The 27,108-nt window shown below is 34.2% G+C and overlaps 1 protein-coding gene across 1 annotated transcript in view; it reads left to right on the forward strand.

The window, feature by feature from the left end:
• The window catches only part of khdrbs2 (KH domain containing, RNA binding, signal transduction associated 2), a 102,956-nt gene extending 81,968 nt beyond the window's left edge, over window positions 1–20,988 (forward strand). Inside the window, exons 6-13 of the mRNA XM_015374487.1 lie at window positions 2,448–2,526; window positions 3,610–3,692; window positions 5,127–5,185; window positions 11,568–11,651; window positions 14,044–14,096; window positions 18,225–18,303; window positions 18,988–19,068; window positions 19,443–20,988. Of these exons, the coding sequence (XP_015229973.1) occupies window positions 2,448–2,526; window positions 3,610–3,692; window positions 5,127–5,185; window positions 11,568–11,651; window positions 14,044–14,096; window positions 18,225–18,303; window positions 18,988–19,019 (469 nt within the window). The 3' untranslated portion in view covers window positions 19,020–19,068; window positions 19,443–20,988. The remainder of the gene's footprint in view (window positions 1–2,447; window positions 2,527–3,609; window positions 3,693–5,126; window positions 5,186–11,567; window positions 11,652–14,043; window positions 14,097–18,224; window positions 18,304–18,987; window positions 19,069–19,442) is intronic.
• Window positions 20,989–27,108: the final 6,120 nt, after the last annotated feature.

Here is a 27,108-nt window from a genome sequence, read left to right on the forward strand (position 1 = left end):
CTCTCACAATAATTCCAGTTCTAGTCAGTTCCTGTTACTGCAGAGTCCACTGTATTTACTTGTAAATAAATTCTTTGAAAGTTTGCCACTTGTGTTAGCTGATTTATCGGTTCTCCAAGTTTCTAACAGGCATTACATAAAAGGTCCCCCTTGTGGCCCTTTTCTGCTCAAGTTCTGTTCAGCTCAAGTTCTAGTATGTACGAATTGAATAACAGTTTTCCTTCTGAAAACAGAACATTTATGTCATAAAAACTGTTAATATATGAGAAATGTGTTTATTGTTTTGACAAGTTGGTTTTAGAACTACATCTAGCGAGGAGAGCAGGCGTTGTGTTTATAGCTCAGCAGAACTGGTTAAAGGGTTATTGTGCCTTAAATACAATTTTTTGATTGTAATGAAATGAGAGTGTTTAGCAGAGAAACTTCTAAAATGTGCAGGCCAGAGGGTATTTAGGAACAGGGATAAAAAAAAAAAAAAACGATGTAGCGTATTGAGCAGTCAACATCAGTCATGCTGAACTGAGAGGGAAGAATGGTATTAGCAATAGAAGAAAAGAAACCCAAAGATGACCCATTTTGTAATTTTGTAGATCCTCTTAAGACCAGATCATTATAGTAAAAAAAACGCTATTTACATTTAAAGGCTGAACATTTTATTTCTCACTAATCTCTTTGTGCAATCAGAGTGTTTGCAGTTGATTGACACTATTTACCAGTCATCCCTGAGCCGTCCCATACCAGGCAAATGGGATGACCAACCTGTACGTTACCTAGATATATAGAACAGTTTATAATATAATATACAGCAAACAGCGCGCTACAAAATTGCAATTTGAAGCAAGAAGACTATTTCAAAAAGTAATCTGAGCTTTGACTTTACTCTTAAAAGGACAAGATCCCTGAATGAGTCAGCTTTTCCAAATATAATGCATTTTATTCAACAGTTCTGCATGTGTTTGATGCACAAAAGTGTTATGGAAATTATTTTAAGCAGGCTCTGCACACTATGGCTGACCTCTTTATTTTGTTGGCCTTCACAGAGACCAACCAATGAGATTGACGAGACAGATTAAAGGTTTGCTCTTCTGTCTAAGGAAGCCAGCAGGTTTCATTGATAAGCCAATAATGGGTCAAGATTCAGGATGTTTTGACAATAAATCAAAGATGAAAATCTTACTTATTGTTATGTTTCAGTTTAAAAAAAAAAAAAAAAAAAATGCATAATACTGTTGACCTGAGCAGGTAATCTTATATCCGAGTTGTATTTAGTAAAGGATATATTAGGTAAGATATTAACACTGATGGCCTAAAGTTTGCAAATGTACGTCATGTTATCTTTTACGATTCATATACCTTTTTTGGTTGAAAAGGGAATATTCAGGCTTGTCAATATCCAACTGAGTTTGCAAATAAAAAGTTTAGGTTTAAAACATAAATAAATTATCTCTGAAGCTCTAGCTAGTAAAAATAAGGGCTAAAAACATTTTTGTGATTTGAAATAGGCTTTTACAGGTTTAGTGGCACCTGTAGCCAATGTTCTACCAATGGAAAGAAACTGTCAACTTGGCACTCACCTCACCTCATAAAACTTAATTACTCACTGTTCACTATCGTAACTGAAAGCATCACTGCAGAGTTTATTAACATTTAGCCACTTCACAGTGTAAGAAACAGCTGTTTTAAAGAGGACTATATGTCTAAATCAATAGGAATTGAAAAAGTGAACAAAAAGTGGTGGTGAGGTTAGATATTTTCCCTTTACTGATTTAAATTACATTTAATTCACTACGAACAATAAAACCACAAAAAGTCTCCAAAGGGACCTCATGATACTGATGAGATGTAAACACTTCACAGTTAAAGAGATTAAAAAAAAAAGGTAATTATAAGATATCCAACAAAATCAGTGGTATAATATAACATTTACATCAGAGGTTCATACTCCAGATTTTAATAGTAGAATAGTTTTATTTTCATAAACTGAATGAATCCATTATTGCAGCAACGTAGTCTAAGAAGGACAATTAAAATAAGTTTTTAATCAAAATTGAATATTTTCTTTCAGTGGGTTTTATCAGTATAGCAAGCTAGTACTGTAGTATCATCATTTGTTGCATTTATGATAACATATGTGACCAGCTGATGGCTCCTGCTCCACACAATCTGTTGTCTTTCAATTGATTATACAGTAGCTGGAGTTAGGGCTTGAGGTCCCACCTCCAGCCATGATGGTCACATGCTGTCCTGCTATTTACAGTTACTGTGTGACACTGTCACATTAATAATCTAAGCGACATATAAAAGAGACAGAAATAAATATATTAAGGAATGAATGATTGAATATGCAAAAAATGTATTAAATCATCATCAACTGTTGATCATCTAGAACACAGACCAGCCTAACTTGTAAAAAAAGGTGTTTATGTGGGTTTGCGCTTCTTCTTCAGAAGTTTTAAAGTTTGCCTGAAAAAAGTTGAGATTCTGGGCTTTAGTGGAAGTTTTGTTCACTCCATGGCCAAGACAAGGGTAAGGCCTTAAAGGCACAGAGCTGCTGTTTTTGTTGCTTTTAACAGTTCTCTATGGTGGATAGATTTAGAAGACACTTTCTTTACTTTATGTAGAATACCCAATGAGATGTTTTGTTATAGTACTGTTTTGTGTTTTGGGCAAAACATGTGTGTCTGGACAGCTGATTTCTGTATGTAAATGATTTAAATTGTTATGAAATAAAGTGCACCCTAACTACATGTAATTCTAAAAGTTGACATAGTTTATAATGTGCAAATAGTAAATGAATGTTCTTAACTTTCATGAAACCTCTTAGGTTTCCAATTTATATTTCTGGTTAAAGTCAGAGCTGATAGATGTGTTTTACAGTTTAATGTAGGCTACATAGCATTAGTACAGATATGCAAAGTAAAATTGTGAAAGCTTTTTGGTTTGACCTGTGTTGGCATTTGTGATTTTTAATATTTTTGTGGTTATTAGTGTGGTTTTTTAGGCACTGCAGAGTTCTGTAATGTCCAAGGCTTGTTATTCTCTCTAATATTTGGCCAATACATTCCTCTTCCTTGATGTAACACCGGCAGGAAGCAGATTTAGGATCATGTTCAGATTTGTTCCAGAGTTCAGATAGTTTCCAAACTTCGTTCAAATTTCAAATTAAAGATACATACGAAAATGCTTTAGTATCATTCATATAAACCAACATTTACAGGCCTTTATAAACATTTATGATGCTCATGGCTGTGTTAAAACTATATATTTCGTTAATGTAACTTTTAATCCACTCTTTCAATTTTCTCAAATTAATCGATTTTCTAAATTTTAATTCCTTCATTAGCAAGAATGCGTACAGTATGTAACTATCTGCATATTTATCATTTAAAATCCAGTTTAAGCCTCATAAATTTTCTTTAGATCTAATTTGAGGCATGCTAATCCACTAACTTATAACAATAATTGCTTTTGGGCATTTACAGAATTGAGGGATTAACTTTGCTCATGTATCTCTCTTGGCTTGTTTCATCTAATCACTTTAACTGAGATTTACTTTAAAGTTTCATGGAGATTTGTCCACTTGAATATCGGCTGCTTCTTTTCCTGCAGGGTTACGAAGATGGATATGATGAAGAATACGAAGATGAGAGTTACGGAGACTATAATGAAAACTACATCTCTCAGTCAAAAAGGTGATTTTTACACAGATACACAGCTGGATAAATATTTCATCCACTGAAGTAAACATTGGCATTGCATCAAATAATTGTGGCTTGGCGAACCCAAAAGGCTATTTTTCAACTTCCTTCTTTTTTCAGGAAACTTTAGTGATGTTTTTTTATATCAATGGAGTTATATCTCTATAACTCCATTGGATAAAAACATTACATTTTATGTTTATTTTTTTAATTTTGGTGCTCCATTTAAAGAGTTCCTGGGTTGTTCAGTGAAAAAACTAACATTGGCTGCAGCGGACAGCATTACTATCCTCCCCTTAGCTTATACTGGTGATACACACAGATGCTGTAGGTATTTGCATGCTATAAATCAGAGTGCTGCTGGGGCACTACTTATTTGTGTTAAAAATAAGCCTGTTTGATTCATAAGAAATCTCAAATACGGTGGCCCTGCAGTACACACTACTTCAACAAATCTTTAAACACAATTTAAAATTAAAAAACAAACCATATTTAAAACCACAATAACATTTGAAAACACAGCAACATCTCAAAAAACAATATAAAAAAATCAAAAAACATTTTCAGAAACACGATAACATATTCAAAAAACAACAACATATTCTTTCTAAATGAGCAAGCATAAAAAGAAGGATATGAGAATATGTTGTATGTGTTTTAAGGTTTGTTGATGTGGTTTGCACTTCAGGGCCACCATACGGAACCACATGGTATGTCCTGCTGCACAATTGTAATGCAAAATGACATGGAATCAATATCGTGTTATCAACAATTTATTGTTCAGTTATGTTTTATTATAAGCATGCCACAATGTTTAAGTCATAGTGTTTTTCATTTAGGTTTAATTGCCTATTTTTGTTTCATATATTTTTCTCTAAAAGTATTATTCAACTGTTATTTCTTGCAGCACACACATGTTCAAAGACTTTCTGTCTCCATCCTGTCATTGTAACAAGGCATCTTTTATGCAGATTAGCTTTTACATAGATTAACTTTGCTGTTAAGTATGAATATATTTATACATATGCCAACCTTCTAAATATCAGGTCCTTGGTGGACCAACAGAGTTACAGTGTTATATTTATATCAAAGCATATTCATGTTTTGGGATGGCCAAGTCATAATCCTGGCCCAGATCTAGATGTAAATTCTAAAGTCATAATAAAGACCTCTGCCCAGAATGTCAAAATTTGGATTTTGCAAAGATAAAAACTTAACAAATTCATTTCAGATGTGCGATGATGGTGCAAAGATGGCACAAAAAAAAAAACTGAATAAAAAAACAAAAATAAGTTCTACAAATGTCTGCATCAGTGAGGCTGAATAAAAAAAAAATCAACACAATCTAAATTAACTATTGTCATTGTTTTGGTTATGTTTAGTTTTTTTTTTTAATTATTATATCTAAATCTTGTTTTGTTTTCACAGTGTTTTAGAATATCATAAATATGGACACGGAAGCAGTAATGAATCGTACAACAGCTATGGTAAGTGCGGCTCATCTGGTCCTAGAAACAGTGTTGTTTTAATGAGGTTTATACTCATGATCCAAATGACTCCCCCTCACCTTTTATTACTGATAAAACACCCAGTGTGCAGTATTTTTATTCTAAAAAGTTCAAAATAAGATCAATATTAAAGCGGAATATGGGTTGATTATTTAATAAGCAACCAGTAGAAATCATTATATAACTTTATAACTTTAATTAAGTCCTATATCATGTAAAAAAAAAAATTCTTATTGTTTAATTCACTGTATGATTTATCAAGACCAGAGGTGGACATAGTACCCAAAAATTGTACTCAATTAAAAGTAGAACTACCTCATGTTTTTATTCAAGTAAAAGTGAGAATAAGCCAACAAATGTCTCAAGAGTGAAAAATTATTTGGATAAAAATGCTACTTAAATACTGAGTAACTACTCTAATTGCCACTCATGGTCATAGCAACTAATTTAATATGTTAAAAATAGTGCTAACTTACACAAAATATGACTTTATATGTACATCCGGATTTAAGGAATGAGATAGATTAATATCTAACTTACTGTAATTACAACAATTTTATGTGAAGGAATCACTTTAAAATACTAAATTCTAGTTATAAAACTAACAAAATCAACAGTTACAGTGCTTTAGTATACAATAAATTTACAATATGATATTTACTGGTCTCAATATGCTTTTCACTTGACCCTAAATGACACAGCAGACTCAGCAGATGGAAAATATAGTAGGTTGGTAGATATATGATGTGTGTACTTATGTTGAATTTTTGTTTACAAAAAAGCTTTTTTTTTCCTTAAATGGAGTTACTCAAAGTAGCCAGAAGTTTTACTCAGTTTACTAAGTTGGAATAGTCATAATTTTATATATTTTTACTCAGGTAAAAGACAAAAATAAAATGAATCCAAAAAGTTATTTTAAGTAAATGTAACTGAGTTAATGTAACTAGTTACTAACCAGCTCTGATAAGTGAGCTGCTCTGCTTATGAGAACTGTTAACAAGTGTCATGCCTAATGATATCTGGCATCAGAAGTGTTCCTTTGAAACTGTAAAAAAAAAAGGCTATTGACTAATTTGACTAATATTTCAGATATTTCCAAAATTTATAGCCACATTGTTGGATTACACAAACATGGTGCCAGTTCATGTAATTCAAGCAGCTGCTGCACTGTTACTAAAAACAACCAAGGGACAAAGAATAAAAGCCCTGGATTCCACTTCCTGACCCAGACAGACGCTCCTTTACACATAACACCTCCTACGATACCTGACTGCAAGCTGCATTTAACTTGAACTTTGAATTTGCCAGTGGAAACTCACAAGGCCACAAGCTGTTTTTCCTTCTGGGGGTTTTGCCCTCAAAGGCATTTCTTCGTACAACTGTTCTTTCCTTTGCTGTGTGCACATGAATCGCTCTTGGACGCTTTTGCACACCACCTTATCTTAGACTTCTTTAAGTCTAAAGCAGCTTATTTTTGGTTATTTCCTCAGCAAGAAAACTTTAATTCAAAAGGGTGTATATCTCATCATATTTTTTGAGCCAGAAAACCTTAAAATGTTCAAAGTGTTTAGAAATTGGTGGAGCTAAATCACACTCTCTCCGCCATTGGTTTCAAAGCAGATAGCTAATTTTAAAGCATACGCTTCTCAGAAAAGAAAACCCTTTGAAACCCCACCCTCCTCCCAAAAGAAAACAGGCCACCATACATGGACAATAACGTTTTGTCTGTAACAGAACTGTCTTGACAGAAAAAAATGATGTTCTATGTCTGAGCCCATTACAGTATATGTTCTTATGGACAACTAAAAGGATGTGACATAAACTTTGATGCAAAGAAATAAACTGAACTCGATGGCAGTATATACAAGCTTAGAAGGAAGAAATTCTCCTTCAAAATAAAACAACAAAAGCCCTCTTTCTTAGAAACAGGTTTTTGCCACTGTATTAAGAAAGCAACTGAGAGGGAGATTAAACTTTATTTCAGCTGTGGGACACATAGCAGGGAGTAATTAGCTTAAAAATGAGGTGACTGTGGGTGCTTGTTAGCATAAAGTCTACTAGTAATAAATGCAGTCTTTACTGATGCTTAGCTGTAGATTGTTGTTTCATTGTCTGACTTAAATAACAGTATTACAGTGCAGATGCAAAGTGTTTTTTTTTTATCCGACCACATCTGTAGCATATGGTTGAATTATGCTTTTAGAAAAAAAAAAACAGTATTTCAGTGGCATAATACGCAATCTCTATTTCATTAGTGTAGTTTAACACTCAAAAAGAAAATGTACAGGTTAGGTTACGGAAAGTGACGAGTGATGAGTGCAATGCTCGCTAATATAGCATCTTCTGAAGATACATGAATTTGAAGATGGACGAGGAGATTACATAGTCCGGTTGCAGATTAACAATATTCTGCATTAGAGAGATTTAAGGAATTAATAAAGGTAAACCCTAAAACTAAATTTATTTAATATAAGAAATGCACGTGAGCATGAAATTTGCAACTATGTGTAACTGACTGGCTTGAAAACAAGAACATACAAGTTAATTATGCAGAAATAAAATAATAATAATAATAATAATAAAATAAATAAAATGCAGAAATACAGTTAAATTAGGTATGGTCGACTTAACAGCTATTGTTCAGTTTAACCTTTACCGACCGAGTTACGCAGCTTTAATTGGCTATATGTTAAAAAAACACAATTAGAAAAGTTAAAATAAGTTATAGCTTGGTTCATGAGTAAATACGAAAAAGAGTAGAGATCATTTATACTTTCAGTTGTTGGGAACTTTTCTCTTAATAATCAAGAGGACATGTGACAATAGAACGTCAAAAACTGTTTATGTGTGTGTGTCCGTGGGGGATAATTTAATTAACTAAATTACAAAATTGTAAATGTTTTTGATTCTGTAAAAATTCAAAAAATATCCACTGGACTTTGTTTCCAAGATTTGAAGATGTTTCGCCACCTCTCCAGGAAGCTTTGGAGAGGTGAAACCAAGTCCAGTGGATATTTTTTGAATTTTGAATTTTTTGAATTTTTATGGAATGACTATGACCTGGATGACTGAGAACCTTCATCAGCAAATGTTTTTGAAGCTTTCTGGCTCCAAAGTATCATTGTAATATATATTTGATAAAAGAAAAAAGCTTTTTAATAATTAAAGAGTTAAAATTTTTGATTCCTTCAATCTCAGTCTGGAACTAAGCCCTTATGTCCCACACGGCAGGTAGCGGCTCTCTCTCCTCTAATGGTGAAAGCTGATGTCTTATAGAAATTGTAGTTGATTTGATGGGCATCTCCGCTGCATACTGTAGCACCAAATTTTTAATAGTTTGCCCTCAGCATAAAAACAATATGCTGCACGGAGAACTAGCTTCATGCTTCTCCAGTAACGGACAAGCCATTTCTGATGCTTTTCTGTAACAGTTCCTGTTGCCGACCACAAGTGGTTTAGAGTAATTGGTGTGAAGTTGATTTTGGGTAACAACTACGTCCTTCTGCAATCAAAAGGTCAGGGTATGTAGGGATTCTGAGTTCTTATTATCCCACTTTCTGAAACAGGGCCCAGCATCACATTAGAGTAACAAACATTCTTTAAACTGGAGCAGAAATGACAATATTCTGGATGAATTATTCCAATGTTGTAGAGCTTCAAATTAAGAGGGACTGATAAGCCACTCTACTTTTTTTTTGGTCCTACAGGCAAAAAGAAAATCGCACGGAAGTCCAATGAAAACATCCTCTCTAAATTTTGATTGTTTTCTGAAAAATAAACTGTCTTGGTGGCTGAATTTGACCCAAACTAATCCAGCTCACAAGTTTTGTTTCATTTAATATGTTTTTCTATATGTATGGAAGAGGGAGGGAGGGAGTAAACTGAGCTTTTCTTGCTCAATGATGTGATGTCCTGTATACTGTACCCGTTAAAGCAATAACTATTACAGCATGTTGTTAGGGACAGGAATGCTGCTTTGCTATGAAATCCTAAATGCCATTTTACAGGCCACTTGTTTTGGAATAGTGCCATGGATGTGCTCATTTTTATATGTGGTCAGTGAGCCTCTAAACTAGATCCACCCGCCAGCGGCCAAAATCATTTTTGCCTGCGAGTGGTCTAGCCTCGATCAATGCCCCGGGCCCTAGAACTGGCGAGCCAATCACAACGCAGAGATGTGTTTTGAATTTTTGGATGCAAAGCTGTACAACGCTGGAGAAAGCACAACAAGGAAGATGGCAACAACTATTGAATAGTTCCCCTTTGACTCAGCTTTGGAATCAGTTTTCTTTGAAACGTGAGCAGGAAGAGGCTCTATGCTCATTCATTTTTTAAGAAGGACGTATTCACCGTTTTAACGACAGGCTGTTTGTTTACACTCCCTCACCAGCTTTCTGTCGTGCTTCGTGACTACGTCACAGTCAGTTGCGTTCATTGGTCAGAGCGTTGGGCAATAGGCACAGACATCGTTTGAAAAACAACGGGTTGTTCTCATCAACAATCTTCCGATGTCTAGTTCATCGGGCCCAGACTAAATTACACATTTATTCTCACATTTAGTCTGGTTTATCAGGCTATGTATATAACGCTAATCATTAGTGAAATGATTTAACTGCAATGTCTAATACCTTAAAATGAATTCACCTTAATGTAAATGTCATTAAATATGAATACTGAAAATTCACTTTGATATAAAAAAAGAATGCACTTGTGGAGGAAAAAAATCTTATGACTTGTCACATGTACTCCTGCTTTATTGAAGCAATTATTTCTACCTTAAAAGCAAAACAGCATGGTTGCTAAGAAACAGTGGGTGACTCATCTTGACCCAGTATCACCTACCTCTTTTTTCCCCAAGGTAACTTTTACCACTGTGAGGAATTAAGGGTAGACTGAGCATGCAACTGAGTGATTTTAAATCCCTCCATAGGGTACCAGCCTTCATTTTATAGACATAAATCAGAGTTGGAGACTTAACTGTAAATACTTTTGTCATAGAAGGTTATCTCTATGCACTTATGCATAGTTTGCTGCTTCAAATTTCATATTAATCTATGACAACTTCTGGCAACCTTTTTTTTAGCTGATTTTGACCTTTCTGTTTCTCCCATACTTTTTTTCACTTTTCCTACTTTAGTACATTGAAAATCAAAGATTTAAAGGGTATGAAATATGACCTTTAATAGTATATTAAATACCAGTTGTAAGGCTTACAAAATCAGCTGTTAAATGGTTGTCATTGCCTTTTTGCTGGTTATTCATTCTTTCAGCTATATGAACTAAGCACTTGGGTGTTGAGGTCAGACCAAAGGAAAATCAAGCAGCTGATAATTTGATTTTCTGCTTCATAACCACTCTTATTTGCCATGTGCCATACAGTAAAGCTGGCCGAATCTGTATGTAATTTGCTTTTATGCTCAAATCGCTGAGAGCTGAATTTCAGCATTGGTCCAGTAGAGAGAAAAAAGCTTATGACAGTAATTTCCTGCTGTTAGAGAATAACTCTGTACATATATAAGCATATAAGCAGGGGAACCTTCGGTGCATGATTTCAAACCATGACGTTTTAGTGTATTACCAACAGTACCCTTGGAAACAGTGGTCCCAGCTCTTTTAAGGTAATAGTCCAGCTCCTCCCGTGTAGTTCTGGGATGATTTCTTACCTCTCATTGAGACCCCACGAGGTGAGATCTTGCATGGAGCCCCAGTCCGAGGGAGAGTGATGGTCATATTTAGCTTTTCCCATTTTCTACTGATTGCTCCAACTTTTTTCACCAAGCTGCTTGGTAATTTCCCCGTAGCCCTTTCCGGCCTTGTGGATGTGTACAATTTTGTCTCTAGTGTCTTTGGACAGCTCTTTGGCCTTGCCCATGTCAGTAGTTGGATTCTTCCTGATTCTATGGGGTGAACAGGTGTCTTCATGCAGCTAACGACCTCAAACAGGTGCATCTAATTTATGATAATAAATGGAGTGGAGGTGGACATTTTGAAGGCAGAATAACAGGTCTTTAAGGGTCAGAATTCTAGCTGATAAACAAGTGTTCAACTACTTATTTGCACTGGTATCATACAAATAAACAGTTTAAAAAATCATACATTGTGATTTCTGGACAATTTTAGACCCCTCCATGATTTCTAAGAGGGAGAACTTGCAAAATAGCAGGGTGTTCAACAAATACTTATTTTCTTCACACACACACGCACCCACACACACACACACATATATATATATATAAAATATTTGCTTTACTTTTTTCTCAAAATGCCATAAGCAATTAGGAGATAGAGCACTGATCACTGTTTGTTGTAAAGAGGTAATCTTCTTTTGGACAATAGTGAATACATCTAAATTTTTTTGCAGAAGAAGAGTGGACGAGCCCCAGACCTGTTCTCAAAGCTCCGGCCTTACGTCTGACAAGAGGAGGCTACAGAAAGCATCCCTATGGTAGATACTGAAGGTGCCCTAGATTTGTCACCTCAACTTCTCTTTTTAAGCCTTTTTTCAACTTTTTAAAAAAAAATGTTGTAACATTCTCCATTTCATCATTGGATTTTAAAACAATTATAAAAAAATATATGTGTCATTGTATCCTGCTGTATCCATTAAATTATACACCTTTGAGTCTCTTTAATATTCAACAAAGTCTCCATTAACATGAGGGTTGTTCTTTAAAATAGGTCTTTAAATTACTCCTATTGTCCCTATTGTTGTGATTTCATGGTTGTATGCGATTGTGTCAGATTGGTTTCTATTTATTGGCTTTACTGGAGTTCACAAGCCATCCTTTACTCAATCCACTGCATTAGACAGTTTCATAGAATATTTTCAAGAGGGCCAAAAGGCATTTGTAACATTTGAACATAACAGAAACAGCATGGTAATTTATGCCTCTATCAATATGCTTTCTATTTTGTAATTACCACACAGTGAGCACCCCAGCTGCACCTCCTGTCTCTGACTACTTTATTACTTTTAACTAAGACTTTGTTAATCAGCCATTATATCCATGTACTTTCTTTTATTGGTGTCAGAGAGACTCTGGATGGACAGTAAACATTTATTGCCAGAAAGAGAAATATGTTAGATGCACAATGTTGCAGCTTCAACCACAAATTCCCCACTTCAGAGCAGTAAACAGTGAAGTGTTTTATTCCCACCAGTCCAAAGTAAAAAGCAAGCATCCTTTAGACCATAGCAGATTTATTGGACACATACAAATTTTAAACTATTAGCCAAAATCTATCCATTTTAGACTTACCTCTATTGTCAGATATTTGCTATCTGCTTCTCTGCGACTCTCTTATCTAAAATACCTGATTGAAAGTTAAAAAAAAAATAAAATAAAGACTAATGCAGATAAACTGTTTCCTTGGATATTTAACCAGGAACTTTATGTTCAAAAAAGCACAATAGTAAAAACCCAGAAGACAACAACACTTTGCTCTAAAAAGAAAAAACAGAAAATACTGCTTTAAAGCAACAAATTGAAACCAATCTTTCAAGAATCAAAAAACTGAATGTAAAGAGTCTTGATGAGCTAAACATCATTAATAACTTGTCTAATATTGTGAATCCTAAACTATTAAATAATCAAGTTCCCCTTGAACTTTAAAGAAGTATATAAAGCACTGAAAACTGAAATAAAACGTACCGTTAATAATACTGTAATTTCAGAAAACATTGAAAAAAAACATTCTATTGTTTGGGTTAAAAGCATTTGCCAGTGTGTAATCCATTGAGTGTACATTGTTCTGTTTGCAATCTGTATTTATACATAAAACATTTAATAAAAATAATTTTAACCTCGACCCAGTGTGGAAACTTAATAAATAGTATATAATCGAACTGTAATTTCTTTGTTTGTTTTTCATTTTCATATATATTTTTGTTTGTTGGTTGCTTTCAGAAACCAGCAAAAAATGTTAAAGAAGACAATTAGTAAGTTTGCCCAAAATGATTATTTGATCTTTAATCCAAAACTAATAACTGTCTTGTTGCTATCTGTGCTCTTTGAGTTGTTACATAAACAGATAGTGAATCATACTGAGTTTCCTATGTTTAACGTTTAATAGAGGTTAGAACTCCTCTATTATATATATATATATATATATATATATATATATATATATATATATATATATATATATTATAATAATATCTGAAATATACTTGCCAAATTAAAAGATCTGTATATCAATAATCTGCTTGTATGTCATTAGGGGAAAGAACCCTTCCTACAGAAGTCAGTTGCTATCTGCAACATCTCAGCATCTATGCTAAACTCCTTCTCTTGGTGCATTTCTTTCATGCAATATCTGCATGTTCCAAAGACCACTGCCCATGTCTGTTTAGCCATTTGAATTCTTTTTTGTGATTAGCACACCCGAAGCCTGACTCTGATTAAAGACTGTAGATGATGGGACTAAATGGAAGACTAAACACTAAACAGGTAACCCAGATTTCTAATCTCAATTTAACCATGAACTGCTAATTTTCACTAATAAAAAAAGTAAACCTGCTCAATTTAACCTCAGATTAATCTCCCTCGATTCCTCTAACCACACTCATAAGAGATTCAGCTAAACTTATATAAACGAAATGTTAAATCTAATTTAAAGTCTCTAAAATAATCTGCTAACTAAACATCACTCTTGATAAATAAGTTTCTGAATAAATGCCCTTTTGTTTACATTGAATTGGTTTACTTTTTTTCTCTTTATCATGGAAAGATTGTTTTGTACATCGTACACACTTTTCACTGCATGCAGGCTGTTAGACTGTTATGTTATATAAAAGATATGCAAACTTTATACCAATGACCTGTTCTCTCTTATAGATATTGAAAAACACTGTAGTGTTATGTCTTCAGAGCAGAGAAGAACACAGCAGGTGAGTGGGTAGCACAAAATATGCAATTACAATTTTCTGTCTCTCTTTACATGTTTACAGTTCATGCTCAAAAGTCATCTTAAACTGCTAATTCTATGCAAGTTTTGTGTTTTCTTGTTAATGACTTTGAGATTTATCAGCACTTAATGTTTAGTTACAGCCCCTTAGAAATAAATCCAGTTTTTGAGAAGATGCAACCATACGAGCAATTTATATACAAACAACTCTGAACCAAAAGGAAAATGCTGTATAATTTTTCATTCTGTTTACAAATATAAATACATATAAATATTTACAAATCGATTTTTAAAGTTTTACTGTGTTCCCTGTCTCCATCATGTACCTCTTAATAATATAATAAAAATAATTTCATTTCACAATTTTATAATAATTAGTTTTGGTCTTTTGCATAAAATATAAGTTAGATTCATTGTAAGTACCATAATAGATTTTATCATTTGAAAAGAAAAATAAGGGGTTCCAAAATCTAAATAAGGGTCCATAAATTCACTTTATACAGGGAAAATAAAAGATGAACTTTTTTTATATCAAGTGCTGGATCAAAACCCATGCATAAACCTGGGATGATAATGTTAAAGATTTTGATCAAAAAAAACAAAAAATAAAGGGGGAACCATCAGAGTGTAAATGAGGAGAACGGGATGTAGATCATAAGCAGAGAAATGGAAGGAAACAGAAAAGAACCTAAACAAACAGCGAACTAACCTACAGATGAAAGGGGTGGCATCAGATGCAGGTGTGCTAATTGGGGGATTTAAAACAGCTGTGGAAGAAAAAAAAATTGGCAACCTAAGGAAAGGAGACTAATTAACATAGAGGGAACTCAGCTGGGCTCAAAGGAAACTACAAATCATGGTGGGAGAAATATACACATTTCAGGAAGATTAGCTTAAACACAAAAAGAACAGAATATAGAAAATAAGTAGGGAAGAAAAATGTTATGAATGAAGGTATTTGGCAACTACAGGTAACAATAATTAACAGAAATGTTTGGATATGCCAGGACTTCGAAACAATGATAAAGTCCTCAAAAGAGACCTAATGCAAGGAAACCATTACATAAAGATCATTACATAAATATAAAATTAGTTTTATAAAGCAACTTTTCAATAAGATGTGTGAATTCTTATTACATTTTTTAGATACAGAACAGGAGTGGGAGCTCCTAATTATTTGTTAAATTTGTCTTCGTCTTAATATAAGCTAAAAACTGCTAGAGGAATATGTTAAAATTCCTTACTCTATATCTTTCCCTTTAGCTAAATGAAAGCTTTTTTTTTTTTATCTGCAAGGCCTTTTTGTTTTCTGTATTTGTGTGCAGATAATTTCTTCTCAAATATTATCTGGTAATTTTGCAGATACTGTAAAAAATAATCCCTGAGGCCACATACCTGCTGATCCAGTCATAACTCCTCTTCTGCTCTACAAACCTTGATCCAGATGCATACTCCGTTTTGAAAATGTATGTGAACTAACACCTTAGTTGCTCTGTTGTGCTGATAACACAGGATAGGATTTATGAGCAAAGCTGTTGGAGCAAAGGATGCCGCATCAGTCTGAGCATCTGCTTCATTTTGAAGGGAAATTTCCCTTGAAATCGTGTGTTTAGTTGTGACCGCTAAGGCTCTGCATATCAAAATAGCAGAGGTACAAACCTTGTAGAAAAGCTGCGACGTTGCACATTAAGATCTGCTCAGCAACAGAAAAAACTTTTTACATACACCACCAAACTGCTGAATATTTAAAAAATAAACTTAAATAATTAATAATTAATTTATATATATATATATATATATATATATATATAGGTTTAGTATGTTTTGGTTAATTTTACTCATCGCATTTTTGAAAGAATAAAATGATGAGAGCAGTTTTGCTAAATAAAGAAAAGAATGGAGGATAAAAAGGTATGAGAAATCTTTTTTTTTTTTTCTTCCATCAGCAGATACCAGACTTGGTAATGTGTTATATGCATATTTTAATCAAGTGTATAAATTAATTATTTATAATCAACAAATAGCTTACTACAAAGAAAGTTAGTAGGTACGACACACGACAGATCACTCGTAGCTCTTTTGATCTGATTTTGCTGTAATCTTGGTCTGTTATTTGTGACAACTGTCCCAAACTAGGATCAGTGCAATTAATGGAAACCATCCATCCATCCATTGCTAAAGACCAGTTGGGTCACAACGGGTGCTGGTACCTATCTCCAGCTTTCTACGTGCGAGACGCAGGGTACACCCTGGACAGGTCGCCAACGATGCACACACACACTCACTCCTAAAGAGATGTTTGAACAGCCAATTTACCTAACAGTCATGTTTTTGGACTATGGGAGGAAACCGAAGTATCCGGAGAGAACCCACGCATGCATAGGGAGAACATGCAAACTCCATGCAGAAAGACCCTGGGCCAGGAATCGAAACCGGAACCTGGGTAGCACTGATGCCTTGCATCAGTGCTACCCAATGCTCCACTGAGCAGCTGTTAATGGAAACAATATATATAAAGTTATATAGATACTTTATATATAAGTTCGGCGACAGTGGCGTTGGATGTAGGAGTTTGCCCTGAAATCGAAGGATTGATGGTTCAAGCCCCGACTCCGATTTTCGGTGTTGTTGTGTCCTTGGGCAAGACACTTCACCTGCATTGTCTACTGATGGTGGTCAGAGGGCCCGGTGGCGCCAGTGTACGGCAGCCCCGCTTCTGTCAGTGAGCCCCATGGCAGCTGTGGCTACAATGTAGCTTGCCACCATCAGTGTGTGAGTGTGTGCATGAATGGGTGAATGAATGTAGTGTAAAGCGCTTTGGTCAAGTCTCCTAACTTGAATAAAGGTGCTATATAAGTACAAACCATTTACCATAAAAGAAAGTAAAGTAATAAGCATTCAAATAAAAAAAAACAGGCATATTCTTAACTAATTAATATGGAGCTGATACCCTTTGGTTATGTAGCGGGGTATGATAGGGTTTTGGATACGAAATGGAAGTAAAAGAATTGACTGGTTGGCAGTCCAATCCTGAGCCTTATAAGGATACATAAACAAAATATGGCTATCCATATGTGGCACATATATTGCTTATCAAATTTGTTTACATTGAATTGGTTTACTTTTTTTCTCTTTATCATGGAAAGATTGTGTTTTGTACCTCGTACACACTTTTCACTGCATGCAGGCTGTTAGACTGTTATGTTATATAAGAGATATGCAAACTTTATACCAATGACCTGTTCTCTCTTATAGATATTGAAAAACACTGTAGTGTTTTGTCTTCAGCGCAGAGAAGAACACAGCAGGTGAGTGGGTAGCAAAAATATGAAATTACAATTTTCTGTCGCTCTTTACATGTTTACAGTTCCACCTAGCTGTTAAAACATGCTCAAAAGTCAGTTGGTTTTTTGTTTTGTAGATAGCATTGTTGAAGGAGCTAAATTGTAACTTGGGGGGAAAAACTGTCCAACAGGATGAACTTACCATGAATATTGCTTGATTATGTTGAGTCTAATTTAGAAATTAATATTTCTCTTATGTAGAAATGCAGAAGGAAATCTTACAGCTTTTAAATGATAATTCCAACTGTTCCTGAGATATGTTTACAATATTTATTTATCGTTGCATTACTTTTTGATTTACATACATAAACAATATAACTTTAATTAGAGAGATCAGTGGTGCATCTTTCGTTTTGACTGTCTATGTTTTATGCAATTAAAATTTTTCCCAAACAGCTGAATTTCTCTTGTAGAACATATGAATCCATTTTATCTAACTGATATCTTGTGTCCTTGTTAAATCCCACTGTTATAAACAAAACCACCCAGTTTAAATGGGATACATGAATAAATAAAAGTCAATAAAATACAGGAAAAATTGTAAATTGCCTTTATTTATCGACTTTGAAAAGGCTTTAAACTACAGCAGTCCTTTAAACACTGATGGTGGTCAGCTACGATGCAGATTTACAGAAGCAAGACTGCTGTACAATTATTTTTTTAAAACTCAGGAAACCTTTGCTTTGGTTGGCACCTCTTTTTGGCCCTATCTTGGCTGTCGTCTTATGCATGTTAGATTGTCAATTTGTTTTTGTAATTTCATCCAGGGCTTACAGAAGACACCTGGCTCAAGATGGAAGATTTCTCTCACACATTTTAATCTTCTTCAAAAGGCAAGGTTCTTGGGTAGGTATTTAATCATTAAAATTACTTTTTAAACAATGACTTACAACCTTTTATTGATTAGTAGAAGAATTGTTTTGTTTTTTTTATTGAATGTTTGAATTATTTTGTAAACTTATTTACAGGATATTTTTCATGGTTGTTTTTACTTATTGAAAATAACTGTCACAGGGTGGTAATGAGAAAAAAAAAGAAAACAAGATGTGCTTGATACAAAAGACAATACAAATTAATTTGGATATTTTTTATTCATAAATTTAAATTATAATTTTTATCATAAATTAAAAACATAAATGCCAAAACTAGATACTTTGTTTTAAAGTGTCATTCATAATTTTCTTGTAAAATGTTCCTCAAGCTACATCTAAACCTTTTTGTTCACCTCTGATCTGGAGGGAGTCCATGCATCAGGAAACAGTTCTTGCCAGAAAGAGTCGGCCTCATTTTCACAACCAATCTGTCTCCAGCTGCACATCTATAGTTTTCATAGTTATTTTTTCCATGTCAAAGCTAAAAGTCATCTGAGATACAAATATCCAAATAGTTTAAGTAATGTTTTTTGTTTGTTTGTTTATTTATTTATTTTCTGAAGGATACATTGTACAGTGCTTAGGGTCTATGAAGCTTGTATCCCATCTCTTTGTCATCAATCCATGCATGAACTATGTGGTGATTCTCGTCCATTAGGCATGCCTAGCCAGCATCCTGAGGCACAATAAAACACTGGCAGCTGTTTGTTTTGCTCCCTTGCCAAGTCTATCACCTCTGGTAATGTTGTTTACAATCCACACCAACCTTAGAAAATATGCACATTTAATAATGCTCTAAAAATACTTCATTATTAGGCTTTTGGTTCTGTTAAAAAAAGAAAAAAAAGAAGAAAAAACATTTTATAATAATATATATAATAATAATAATATAAATAATTATTATAATATAAATTATATATATATACATATATATATATATATATGCTTTATATTGTTTTGACTGTTTTATTAATTATTTGTCTAAGTACTTTCCATGTATAGCTGTTAGATTTTATGCATTAGCGACCACTGAAGTGATTTAAACATAGGGATCAATAAAATGTACTATAGTTTTGGCTGAGGTCCCCTTAGATAACAACCTTGTTTCATTAGGATTGAAAGTTGCAACCACTAAAACATCCAGTTCTGGAAATGAGAACATGCCTCCCTATCCTTGAAGTGACCCCAGACAGATTAAACAGATGATATGCTAAAATCCAACAGCCATACAGATTTAGAGACTGGAGCTGGAGCTGTATATCCACCGTGACCCTGACTGAGAGCTGAGTCAGCAATGAATGAGAGTACATTTTTCAAGTGTCTTTTATACAGTGTTTTATTTTGCAATGTTTCCCTTTCTTCTACACAGATAAAAAGTTAGGCAAGCAGAAGCCTGACCGACTACCTGCAGGTGAGTCTCTGACTATTGAAATTGCCCCTTTTGGTGGAGAGGGAAGTGATGAAAGCTTGGCAGGCTAATGCTTCCAGGACCCTTTCAGGAATGATGGAAATAACAGAGGAGGACCAGTTTTCCAGGTGATGGATCCTTTAAACACTCCTTGACTTTCTAAAAGATTTAATATAATGGCAAAATATTTTTCTTATATTTGTGGAAATACTTCTGTTGATTTGTTATTAATGGCATGTCCTCTAAAAGTCAAATGGAAATAAATATGTATGATTGATAGTAAACCTCCCACAGCTTGAGCTAATATCAACACATTCTCTGGTCATGTAATGATGCCATCTGCTCGTGTTGAAAATTTCTGGAAGAGAGCTAGATATCCTCAGTGTGCAGCACTAAGTGCTCGCCAGTTCTGCTAAGCGACTGCAAACAAATAAATGATGCCTGCCAAGTCCTGTGCTAAGTCTCTTATTTGCTTTAGTAATTGTGCACTTTTTGTTCAAAGCATAACAAAAGCTTGTCTGGAAGGGTCTAGGTGAGAGCGATAAGCTTTATCTTACCTCTATATCTATTTCAAGGACGAGTTGATTGTCTTGGGCTAAAAGCTGCATCTCCATACAAAAATGTCACCCTAGATATTGTAAGCTGTTTGACAGATTATAACCAGGGGATTCACAAAGAGACAGCCAGTAGATCTAGGAGAATTACCGAGCTGCATTCTATGCACACCCAGCCCAAACATCAAGTGTTATTTATCATATTCAACAAAAACTATTCACATGCACTGTTATATGATTTTTTTTGTGAATATTTCAAAAACATTATTGTAGAAGTGCTTGAAGGAATAGACTTACCTTATAGAAATTTAAACATCTGCAGGGTTGTTGATGAGAAGATTATTTCTGGTGAAAAAAATAATGTAATCACAGTTAATACAGACTTTATTGCTCATAATAAATGTACAGTGCATTTATATGTGTGTTCTGCATTCAACCCATGCCTAAGGGAGCAGTGGGTAGCATGCAGCACCCTGGGGAGCAAGCCGCAGTCTTGGGATTGAGCCAGATACTATACAGAACTAAAGTAGGTGCTTTTTTCTCAAAGTTTCCTTGTTTACTTGCCGCATTTTAGCTTTAGTTTAATTACTAATGTATCATTTATTGTATTTACTGCTTAAGTCCTGCCCATACTCAGCAGGTAGCTGTTTCTATGCTCTCTCTCCCATACAGTAGCTCCAAGAATAATATCCTTTAATTGCAGCACCAGTTTGGGACTTCATGCTGTTTCTATTTTAGCACATCATCTGGGCAATACCTTATTTTCTGGTTTTAAAAAACAGTTGTGTGATGGGTCAAAGTGTTCAAGTGGGCTTTATTAATTTGGAAAAGCGAAAACATCATCCCTGTTTTTTCCATTACTGCACTCTTCTCAGTTCTGCTCTCTAGTTTTTTTTTTGTGAAGCCGAACAAACTTTGCTCTTTCTACATCAATTAGATAAAAAATACTCCTCAGTTGTTGCAGACTATGCACAAGTCTTTTGGTTGTACTTTTTTTTTTTTTTTTGCTATTACTACTCCCTCACAGTTTTTTTGCATGAATGATTGTGATGGTAAGTGTTGTACTACAACAGCAGTCATGTTGGGGAAAACTGGTTTGTCTGAACCCATCAGTGTTTCAGCTTTGTCAAAATTCTCGCCAGTTATGGTACATGATGCAGCAGCCCTGACCCCAGGTTGGGTCACGGCATCAACTTTTGGAATCAATTTTTTAGCCAAAGAGTTTCAAAATAAAACTTAGTTGTTGTTCTTAACAAAATAAATAAATATATATATATATATATATATATATATATATATATATATATATATATATATATATATATATATTTAAATTAACATTCTTTAACATTCTTCTCAGCCTGCAGGTTGGCCAATTATTTCACACAGGAGATGGCTAAGTCTTAGGTGCCCATATGACTGTATATAACTCCAAACAATTTCCCAGTTTGTTGAAATATTTTTTAAAATCCTCTCTTGAATGTTTAGCTGACATGTGCCTCTCAGTAAAAGACAATAATTTATTTCCTATGTTTGTCTTACAGGAATACTTTGTAAAGGATCGGCTGGAGACCAAGTGGACTTTAAAATGTATATAAAAAGTGCTCTTTTTCAGGCTTGGACCATAAAATATCTTTGGCTTTAGCATCTTTATTTTCCCTAAAATCTGGACAATTATATTCACAATGTATTTTAAGCACAGAAGACAAGCCAATTGTTTGTCCTCATTAAAACTGTCATGTTTTATTAGAATAAAATGAAGAAGATTAGTTTTAATTATGTTACAATTTTTCTGTAAATTTATTTCTAGACATTTGTATGGAAATCACAGAAGATAGAGGAAAAGACCAAGTAATCTACACATACAAGGACCTTAGACCAGCTTTAACATGCTCTGTTTAAAGTACAGGAGTAAGGTCCATTGTTCATCATTTCTAATTTTAAAACTCCAAGCTGTCCTTAGCTTTTGGTCAACTCTTGATATTTATCTGACTTCCTAACTGCATCAGTATGTTTTGTAAAAGTAAAGTCAGACAGATATTAAAATAGGTTCAGCAATTAACGATCATAAAAATGCTTCTTGTGGGATTCCTTTGCTGTGATAAACCTTTGTTTAGATCATTTGGACTAAACCAGCTGACATTCTCTTACATTTATAAGGAGCAGTATTACTTTGTTAACACTGATTTAGACATTTTAGTGATAAGCTATTTTTCTTCATGTGTTTATTTCTTGTTTCCTGTTATTACAGTTTTGTTAAAACAAAAAAGTTAATTATGGACTGATTTGTTTTATCTTTTTGTATGTTTTTTTATTGTTTATTTTGGTTGTTGCTGACATGTGGTGTCACTTGTCAATATCCCCTTCAGAAATAAATCTGCTTAAAATTGTTGACCTCTCAAATACTTATTTTATCAATTATTATCATGTTCTGTTCAATTTTGAAAAAAAAATCAAAAGACTGGAATGGAAAGGTATTTTCGTCTGGCCTCTCCTGTCATTTCTGACCTGACTTACCACAACCGAGTCTGTACCCAGTTCTTGTAATAAATGGTACACTTAGAGCTGCCAACAGGAACATGTTAGTCCATTAAGAAAGTCGAGCCCACTGCAGGCATCCTGGCCAAATGTCACAGCCAGTTTACAAGCCTGCTGGTAAATCCTCCTGCTGCTTCGTGCAGCTTCTCCTCTAGTCATTTCCCCCAGGTCTGCATAATAAATGGTGCTCACTCTAGCTCTAAATAGGCATATGGTAATTAACAGCTGAGATTGATAGAAGCAATACAAGGTGCCCACTGTTCAAATAAATGTTCATAACTGACTTCTTTTTTGAGTTTGTGAGTTCAAATTTGATTTCCAAAACAGTAATTCAGTTTGCTCCTAAAGCAGGATTATCACAATATGTTTGATGTTCCTAACCTGCACGGATAACAAGTCATATCTAATGCTGTAAATCATTGTTTTCTTATTGTTTTGGGTGGAAGTGGATTTCATGCATCCATACCAGGTATCCACCCTCCCCCCTTGCTCTGATGTGTTTAATTCATTTGCTTCATGACACACTCCACACACAGCCTGTTAGGCAGCGTGGCATTTATCTCCCTTGATATTGCTTGATCTAAATCCTGAAAGCTCACAGACACTAAAAGTGGGTCAGGATTTAGACAAACGCCCTGTTGTAGCATTAACTAATGCACTGAGGCTTTCTCCATCAAGGACAAGTACCTGAGCAAACTCAGCTCTGTTTGGACAGCTGCTCGAGGAGACAGAATAGAGAATGAGGGTTTATAATCACAAGAAGAGGAAAAGGGCCTCTTCAGCATCATGGCACTTCTGACAAAATAATGTCTGTGCAGATTCAGAAATCTGCAGTGCCTGTGAATGATGTTTAGGTGTGTTTTTTTTTCACTTTCCAAAAACACTGACATCTAAGCTAGGTGACAGTAAGGCTGTAGTGCTTAACTGACAATTTCCAGGGCAATGTGAGCAAATGTAGTTAGAATACTAGATTGCATTCAAGCTTAACAGTCAGTCAGTGTTTGCTTTCTGTCCAAAAGCCTCATTAGAGCTTGTTTACAGATGTGATGAGTTCTGACATATTGAGTTGCTCTGTGCAAATGGGAAAAACTAAGCAGCAGAATTGCTCAAGTTATGTTTTTGACTAATGAGAGATTGCATTGCAAATGCAGTTTAATGCCTTCTAATGAATTTGTTGAAATTTGCATCTAGATTTAAAAAAAAGTTGTTTTAAATGTTGTGCTATCATCTCCTGCAGTTTACCATACTTAAAGAAAAAGAAAAAAACAATTGGGATTTCAGAAAGGTTGTTAGTATAGCGGGGTTCAAACAAAGAACAGATCCATACTCATGTCAGAACCATTAATTCTGTATGTTTTACTAATCAGAGCCTTAGTCTTCACGTTTTTGGCTAACATTATGAAGTTATAAAGGATCTGTGGATAATATTTTTCTGTCTTAGAAATTGTTTTACAAGCTCTTCTTCTGGGGAAAAATTGTCCCCCTGCTTAGTTTAAAATATGACTTTCTTTTAGTCTATTTTATGTTTGGTGATGGATTTGCCCCTATCTTAATTTATTCAGAAATGAGGAAGGCATGAGCAATTTTCAGACTACTAGTTTACCTATCATCAATGATTAGTCAGTCTATTAGAGTGCTATATAAATTATGACAAACTTACTTAAAGTAAAGTATTTTTTTTATGGAGTTAGGAGTGTAGGCTTTGATAATTAATGATAGTCAGATTGTTAACCTTCAAACTTTGGTTCCAAAGGACTTAATGATAAATCTCTTTGAAGCATTTCTTATAAAGGGCATGTACATTTTTTTGCAAGTCTAGCCTTTTAGTTGTGCTAAGGCTTGTGGCTCACAAAAGTTCAACATTATATGTCTGATTTAAAAAATATTTATAAGTGTGAAAATACATGACCACAAAGAGGTTGAGGACATTAGCAGCAGAAGAGTGATGATGTTGTGTTTGGAATGCCAAACCCAGGCAATAGCATATAACATAAACACAAGAAAGATTTGTGATAAAAAGAAAAAGCCTCCAGCAAGAATTGAAGATTTATAAGAGGGATTTATTCGACAAGAAGGATGAAGTCCTTAGAGCAGCTTTGAGAAATAACAACCTGACACCCTATGGAATGATTTAAAATATCTCTTTCTCTAACCCAATCTCCCTGCAATTTGCACAGCAGTAAATTACAGTTTGTTACAAAATCTTTAACTAAATGTTAGCATTCAGGTAGATGTAATGTCAGCTCTGTTCTGACCTAAATCATGTTGAACAATCATTTTTTTGTGAAGCAAGTAGTGTATATATGGGAAACAGAAACAATGGGGGATGGGAGGACTAATTATCTGATGGGGAGCAGGTGTAGACAGAAGTGACCAGAAGGAGATAAGGGAAAGGATCCCAGCAAAAGGGGGCAACAGAGAGCAACTCAAAAAATACAAGACTGCTTAAATATAAAACAAAAATGGAAAAGAAACCAATGAACAAGAAAACACAGAAACATAAATCAAAGTGGAACTGAATACTTATAAAAAAAAACTCAAACAGAAGTGTACAAAGGGAGAACCATAACAGTTTCATCTTTTTAACTGATGCATAGCTGCAATAGATTTTCCTTTGTCAAAGGTTAGAAAAGAATGATCTGCTTTAAGAAAAATGGGAAAGTCTTATGAAATGTAGGTATGGTTTCATGGCTCTAAATTATGATACTTGTCCTTTTAAAAGTTTAAAAGAATATTTCCTTAAATTATCCTTTTACATGTGTATTCACTCCTTCCACGTTTGGTCCACTTTAAACAGCACAGCATGTCGGCTCCCTTAGTTTGTTGCACACATTTGCCATTCATACCATTCCTAAAAGTAGACATACTGTACTTAATCACAACACCTTTTTAAATGCTTTTGACATAATCATTTGAAGCTGTACTAAAAGAAAAAATAAGAAGGACAGAAATGCAGCATGCAGGACCACAATGATAGTTTTCTCCATTTTCAGGTTTGTGCTCAGTCCAATGAGAGCAACAGTGTCACATGCATGGCTTTCACCGCAAGTAGTAGTTCACTTACAAAATAACAACAATGTAAACTCCACCAAACAAATCAATAAGCAGACATTAGAAATGCCTGGTGTGAAGACTCAGTTAATGTCCCAGGAATATACTCCACAGAGAGGTAGTTCACCAAATTGCATATTTATTGTTTTTTTTTTTTACAGGTGTATGATGAATCTTTATTTTTCTATATACAGATTTTATGATTCATGCTTTTGAGACAAATTTCAATGAAATGTAATCTAATTAAGGGTTCTTTTAATTAAGTTACATTTTCATTTTTAAGCTTCTGCACTGACTTGTTTTTATATTGCGAATGCCTAATGATAAGCTTTGCTTTTTTGTACTATCTCAGATGTGTATCATATTCTAAAATCATGTCACCGTGGATTCCTGTTGAGGCTCTGTGACCAAAACGTGTGCATATTCAGTTGTGCCAGATTACCATTGCACAAGAGTTTCTTATATTTCTCTCTCCATCCATTTTCCTGCAAATCTTTTTTAAGTAATAGATGTGCAAATGTGTTATGTTTTTGGATTCATTGTGTCACATTTCTCTGAGCCATGGTTTCAAACAATGAAATCTTAATCTCTTGAAAGTTTTTTTTTTCATGCATTGTGTAAACATAATCTCCTTTCAAGAGTTTTGCATTTAGTTTACAAATAGTCACATATGAATAACGATTATGCATTCTTTGGCCGCTGCGTTGCTGTTAACCAGAGAGTTAATCACAAATGATCTTCTTAAAAAATAAGAAACATTTGCTAATAATGCTGTTTGAGCAAATCACACATTTTGAAGGACAAAATTCCTCGTTTGGTTTTGTTTATTTATTCATTGCCCCATCATCCTGCATTAACTAAAAGGTTATAGTAAAATGATTATTATAAAACATTTCCCAATAAAACATTCATTATGCATTTAAAGAATCCTGTATTTCATAAAACTTGTGGTTGGTAAAAGGTTTAATGGATCTGCAGCACTTGACTATTTTGAGAGTAAAACAAATATCACAATTTATGAAGATCTCTTGGAGAAAATGTTCTTTCAGGGTCTATGCATTTTTAAACATTAAATCAGATAGCAAAAAGGCTCTTGTCTAGAAGTCTAAAGGAAAAAAGAGCATTTTGTTTTACTTCATTTTATCTGTAATATGAGTTATACATAGATTAGAAGATAGCCTCTTAAATCTGTGTTCTCTTCTGTTGTACTTTAGACTGTTTCGGACAG

Source organism: Cyprinodon variegatus, unplaced genomic scaffold, assembly GCF_000732505.1.
Source record: "Cyprinodon variegatus isolate N-32 unplaced genomic scaffold, C_variegatus-1.0 Scaffold104, whole genome shotgun sequence".
In the NCBI taxonomy this organism is placed as follows: Eukaryota; Metazoa; Chordata; class Actinopteri; order Cyprinodontiformes; family Cyprinodontidae; genus Cyprinodon; species Cyprinodon variegatus.